General features: G+C 50.6%; 1 protein-coding gene across 1 annotated transcript; it reads right to left on the bottom strand.

Annotated features, from left to right (window-relative positions):
- Positions 1-4421: 4421 nt before the first annotated feature.
- On the bottom strand, positions 4422-5657 carry LOC131249988 (uncharacterized). Its single transcript, XM_058250695.1, has 2 exons — positions 5172-5657; positions 4422-5030 (listed from the first exon to the last, which is right to left on the bottom strand). The coding sequence occupies exons 1-2, from the start codon at positions 5655-5657 to the stop codon at positions 4422-4424; spliced, it is 1095 nt and encodes a 364-aa protein (XP_058106678.1).
- Between the last annotated feature and the right edge of the window lie 957 nt (positions 5658-6614).

The raw sequence follows: 6614 nt of genomic DNA, 5'->3' as shown, positions 1-6614 counted from the left end.
AGCCGGCTTCATGGTCCGAACCTTACTCGATGATCCGAATCTACGGATGCATGGAAGCGGACTGTCGATATGCTAAGCAGCTTAGCTTGGAATACTAGTCCTCGGTTCGAGACAGTGACCCTCGGCTCGGTAGTACAATGGTCGAACAGATGCGTTCCTGCATTCCGAGTTGTCTCAACCGGGTTGGGCGTGATGTCATAGCTCCGAGGCTTGCCCTGTCTTGTAGAATGCACGACTTATCTCGAGTCCAGGGTCGGTGTTATCATTCAGATAGAATCCTCGGATCGGACAATCGCCTTAGGTTGGATATGTGTTTGTTTAGAGGTCCGATCACTGATGTCGGAGTTAATCTCAATTTGACTCGGTTCAGATTTCCCCATAACAGAAGCCCCCTACTCTCTAAGTCTGAGCTTGGACTCAAAGAGTAATGGAAAGTGAATCGAGGCTTGGGGAGGCGAATCGTCGATTTTTTTTGTAACGATTGGACTGAACGAAGCGTTCCCATTATGGTCTTTGGAATCCATGTTTCGCACGGGGCTGGTTGTCACTCCTGCTCTTACCAATGTGCATCGGCTGTGTGGCCACGGATGTCGAAACGGTTTAGCAGAGTAGATTAGGGGGTGCCACGTGTATCTCAAAATATGAAGGGTGGTCCAATGTGTTGACGGCTCACGGATCGAAACGATGCGTAAAGACGGCTATGCATTAACTGTTGATTGCGCGCGGGTCGAGATGACGTATGGTTACTTATATCATGGATCGCCATGTGCACAGGAGAGCTCGAATCAGAGTCATTTCAGCTTCAGCTATAATTGCTCGTCATGATGGCGGGCGGCGGACTCAGACTATAAAAAATCCTGACGCCACTTCCATTTCATTTTCACCACACTTGAATACTCTTGTGGCTTTCTCTCGTCCCTTACTCTTCTCACCGAGATCTACTGCCGGAAAAGAGGAATCCATTTTGATACTTCTGCTGGGAAGGGAAATCATTGCTGGAGTAGATTGCCCGCAAATTGGAACAAATCGTTGCAGCGCTGTGAGTCTTCTACGGCTTCCTTCTTTATTTCGCAATGTCGAGCAACTCGGACGAAATCCACGATGTCTTGAATGGGTCGGAGCCCAAGAGTACGGATTCCGAGCATCGGAGCTCGAAAGGTCCTCTCGAGGCTATCCCACTCTACCCCCCGCCTAAGAGGAGTACTAGGGCGAAGTCTAAGGATCGGGCTAAGGGGGCAACGAGGATATCCTGAGATGCTGCAGGGAGGTCATTTGTTAGGCCCTCGGGTGGTCGCTCCAGAGCTGAAACTCCATGGGGATCGATCTTTGTTGAGTCCCAGTTGGCTCGCCTCTGAGCCGATTACCAGATTCCAGACTCGATGCATACGAGGGCTCCTTCTGACATGGACGGACCGGGAGCCCCTTCCGACGGAGAGATAATCATCTTCCATTGCGCCCTACAGTGCGAATTCCAATTTTCGCTTCACCCCTTCGTGCGCGAGGTGTTGGGGCAGCTAAAGCTCGCTCCGGGTCAGCTCGTCCCAAATGTGTGGCACATCTTGGTATCGTCGTACATCATCTGATGACAAGTGAAGAACCAGGAGCTGTCGTCGGACGAATTCTTGACAATGTACCAAGCAAAGCACGGCAAGGCCAAGCCATATTGGTACTATCTCTCAACCAGGGCGCCATACACTCCAGGCCTCATCACCAAACTTATTACTTCCAACAAAGACTAGAAGGAGAAATGGTTTTGGGCCTCGGGAGAGTGGGAGGCTCCGGGCATCTGAGCTTGGACACCTACGAGTCCAAGTAACAACCCAGTTCGGCCTCTAAAGTAGTGAACTGAGTACTTGTAAATTTCATTGGCTTTTTTCGCTCGTTGCTTATTCTAACAGCCTCTGCTCTTACTTGTAGACTATCCGAAGGGGGCACCGGAACTGTCTTCCCACCTCCGAGCCTAGATATTCAAGGCTCATCTGCTCAGCGAGGAAGGTCGCACCTGGCACTACAAGATTAGTCCAAACAACCTCATTTCGTCTGGATTTTGTAGATTTAGACCTTTCCCAGCCTCACTAAGTAAGCTTCTTGACTAGATCTCGCGCTTGAGTTTCCCGATTAAATGAGGTTGACCCTTCTCGTTGATTAGGAATATCTAAAGCCGCGGGGTCAAAGAGGAAGGGGGGGCAGTGCGTCCCTCATTCAATGATATTTTGGCGTCGGCGCCAGCGATTCGAGTCAAAGTAACGATTCGGAGAAGGAAGATTCCAGCACCCGAGTCTGAGGCCCAGGAGAAGATTTTAGCACCATAGGTCGTTGTAGCCGAGTTTCCTATGGCCGAGGTAGCTACGGTGCAGATGCCAACATCAATACTTGCACGAACACTTGTTTCAACACTTGCACCAACACTTGCTCCAGCCCCACGGCTTGCCTATCATCGGCCCCCGGGATTCGGCGAAAAGCAGTGGCTGTCGCAATACCTTCTCCTCATCCTTCTCATGACCTCAATCCCAACCTCCGCTTCACTGTTGCGGAGTTGATAGGCGAGGCCGAGGCATTGATCAGCGACTTTGCCATGCCCGAGGCCGAAGATCGGGCTTTAGCTGCGCCTGACCTTAGGCAGCCCATGAATTTCGCCCCTTCCCAGGAGTAGGAGTCACTCGCGCAAGATCACCTCATGGTGCTACTAAATGACTGGGCGGCAAAGCATGCAAAGGAGAGCACCGTCGTCAGCACTCTGAATCGACCCCTTGATGGGGTAGTGAACGACTTCGCATCGTGCTATTACACGGTAGACTTCAATTTTGATTACTTTATCCCCCTCCCTTTTTTTAAAGTTGTCAGTCTGATCATGTGTCCTTCCAGGTGCTGCCATCACTCGTCCTTGCTCAAGAAAAGCTAAGGATGATGGCTAAGCTTGAGGGGGAGAAGGCCGAGGTTGAGGAATGCATGAGGGCCTCGGTGTCGAAGGTGGAGCAGCTGAAGACCCAACTAAAGACCTCGGGGTCGGAGGCGGAGCAGCTAAAGGCCTAGCTGGGAGTGGGTCACTTAAGGGAGTTGGGTCTACAGGGGGAGATCAACGAGTTGCAGGCTTGCGCAGACTCGGCTGAGTCTGACTTGAATGTCTCGAGGGCGGACAACGCTCAGTTAGCAACTGAGCCCGAAGCGGTCAAGCGCGAGGCTGCTGAGGCTCTTGCCAGACAGCGCTCCGAGCTGGAGGCCTTGGCTGGGTCCCAGGTTGCGACGGCTGTGGAGGGATTCAAGTCCTCTAAGGAGCGGAACAACGAGCTGGAGAAGATTTACGATTTTGCCTACAACGCCGGCCATAAAGCGTGCTTGGATGAGGTCCAAGATGCTTATTCAAATCTGGACCTAGACATCTTGGCGGCAGATGCTGGGGACTCTCCAGGCGTAGAGATGGAAGTCCCTCCAGCGGTAGCCAATGCTGAAGAGACCCCTAAAGTCGAGCCCCCTGAGAAGACCCTTGAAGCCGAGCCCCCTGAGCCAAGCCCCCCGTAGAGCCAACCTCGGACTGATTTCCCCAAGTTTCTTTATCTTTTTGTTATTTTTTTGTGATAAACAAGTCGGATATTGTGGATATTCTTGTTTCGTTAAGAGCTTTATTTGTGGTATTTGTGGATGCTTATCCTGTGTTGTGGTTTGTTGCATATGTTGTGGTTTGCTGCATATGTTGAGTAGCGAGCCGTCTTCTTCTTTTAATGGGTCGGTTCATTTAAGGGTTTCATCTCTGCACATGAGAGGTGACCCCTAGTTGTTCTATAGACTATTATCAAATGACGAGCTGACCCTTTCTTTAAGGGATCGATTTGTCGAGTTCATCTCTGCACATGAGAGATGACCCTTAACGATTTTGTAGACCTTTGTCGAATGACGAGCCGGCCCCTTCTTTAAGGGATCGGTTCGCCGAGTTCGTCTCTACGCATGAGAGATGACTCTTCGCATAGTAGATTGAGTAGAACGAGGAGAGAAGGTAGAATGGAAATAGATGATGCTTTTATTGAGAGCCTTAAATGGCTAGTCAATCTAAGTCGTACATAGCTTTTGTTTGTTCAAGGATAGTAGACTTTCAAGTGCTCGGCGTTCCATGGGTGGGGTAGCGGACGCTCTTCCAGATCTTCCAAACGGTAGGATCCAGGCTTCGTCGAGACGACCACGCGGTAGGGTCCTTCCCAGTTTGGTTCGAGCGTCCCTGCTCCAGACTCCGTAGTGCTTTTAAAGACACAGCGAAGTACTGGATCACCTTATCGAAATCGCCTCGTCTTAACTCTAGAGTTGTAGAATCTGACTACTTGTTGATGCCGAGCTGCGATTCATAGTTTGGTGATATCTCTGGCTTCTTCAATCAGGTCGAGATTTACCGTGATCTGCTCGGCATTCTGACCCTCATGATAATTTATTACCTACGCTATGGGGAGGCCGACCTCGACTGGAACAATCGCCTTGGAGCCATAAGACAGTGAGAAGGGGGTTTCCCCTGTAGATGACTGGGTTGTGGTCCTGTTAGCCCAAAGAACGGATGAAAGCTTGTTCGCCCAGTTACCTTTAGTTTTCTTCAACCTCGTCTTGAGGTGGTGTTTGATGACCTTGTGATTAGTTATTGTCATAGCCACCACCAGGGCGTCGTCATGAGGATGTTGGATCCCGCGCGCATCATCCTCTGTGAAGGTTAGATTGTAAGGGTTTACTCGAAGCTCTTTCCTCAGCCTTTCAGCTGAACAGACATGATGCTCAGGGTCGGAGCTCCGAGAGTATGCCTTCCGAGCCCTATTCGAGTCACCACCTCCAGACGGTCCGCCGTAGATCTTCCATATCTCTGTAGTTTCTTCTTCAGCCCTGCTTGACTGACTATCCTTTTGAGTGGGTTTCTCCTCTTTCAGATACTGACACAAATGACCCTTGCGAATGAGGGTCTCTATCTCCTCCTTCAGGTCGACGCAATCACTAGTATTAATTGTGGTCGTGATCGTGGTGGAAGCGACAGTATTTGCGCTTATCTCGGTGCTCAGCGTCTGCCTTCATACATTTCGGCCAATGCAGTAGTTTCTGATATCGGATGTCGAGTAAGATCTGCTCAAGGGATGTGTTGAGCGGAGTATACAAGCTTAACCTGTTCTCGGGTTTCCTGCTCGATCTTCGGTCCTGGGGAGGACCGTCATCTGACCTCCTCTTGCTAGCTTGCTATGGCGCTTCTGCTTCATCTTTTCGCTTCTTCTCTTTGGATGAGTGCTCAGCAGTCTGGCTGCCATGTATTTCTGGGCTCGACTCATGAATTCGCTCATAGTGGTCGGTGGGCTCTTCCCTATGGAGAAGAGGAATTTTCCCTCTTTGAGTCCACTAGTTAAGGCGTACAAGGTCATCTTCTCGTCGTAATCGTCTACTTGTAGAGTTTCCTCGTTAAAGCGAGAAATGAACTCCTTCAGTGACTCATTGCTCCCCTGGTTGAGGGTAAGCAGGTGAGCCGACGACTTACAACTCTTCTTGCCGACGATGAATTGTGTCATGAATGCTCTGTTGAGCTCAGCAAATGTGTTAATTGACCTTGGCTTGAGTTGTCGGTACCAATTTCGGGTTGCTTCAGAGAGGGTTATCGAGAAGGCTCTGCACATCATCGCCTCCGTAGCCGACTGAATCTGCATTCAGGAGCGATAAGATTCTACATGCTCCATTGGATCTCCAGACCCTGAGTATTGAATGGCAGGCAACATCCTTAACCTCGGAGGCATCACCTCGTTCATGCTTTCCGAGGTGAAGAGAGGCTCTGTCTCTTCCATCATCATTTGTACCACAATCGGGATGGGGGTTGATTGATTCTGCTGTAGGGTTTGGATCTGGTTGCGGAGTTCTGTAAGCTGGGCTTCCCAAGGGTCTCGGTTCTTGGCCACTGTCTCTCGTGGAGCCTTGACCTTTGGAGTTCTGCCCCTTCTTCTCCTCTCCAGTTCATGGAGAAGATCTGTCGGGGCCAACGCCGAGGTGGTCGAAATGTTAGTCGGAGCCCGAGTCATCGGATTCCGAGCAAGATCTTGGACCCTAGCGAACGGATTCTGAGACGCTCCCGACCCCATGCTCAAATGCACGGATTCAGCAACTGCCGTTGGTACGATCGCTTCCCGAACGGAATGCGACTATCCTTGTCGTTGCGCTGGTTAATCTCGTCCCGCAAAGTCTGGAGCTCATTCTACATGGCTCGGTATTTGCCTCCTCGATTTCGAGAACACTGAGACGGTCCCGTTGTAGCCGACTCGGCGTGAAGTACCGAGGAGGAGCGTGCCTGCTCATTTGGCTCGGGTTCCACGGCTATCACTTTTTTCTTTCCTCTGGCCATCTTTTGTGTAGCGACCAAGTCTTCTTGTTTGTTTCCCACAGACGGCACCAAAAAATGTTGATGCAAGAATCTGGACCACCCTCCGCCGAACTCTGAGTACCCGGAACAAACCCTGATCCTGCGCAGAAAGGTAAGCAAAGGAGAACCTGACTCAAGCAGGGGACCCTCCGATGCCTAAGGCAGGCTAGAGAATCTAGGTCTAAGTAGTGTAGAGTAGAGAGGGTATGAGGTATCGCGTACCTGTTTATGTAGAAATGTACCATTTTTATAC

This window comes from Magnolia sinica, chromosome 1, assembly GCF_029962835.1.
Source record: "Magnolia sinica isolate HGM2019 chromosome 1, MsV1, whole genome shotgun sequence".
NCBI lineage: Eukaryota > Viridiplantae > Streptophyta > Magnoliopsida > Magnoliales > Magnoliaceae > Magnolia > Magnolia sinica.
The sequence above is the reverse complement of the archived record's forward strand: the minus strand, read 5'-3'. Positions and strand labels throughout refer to the sequence as shown.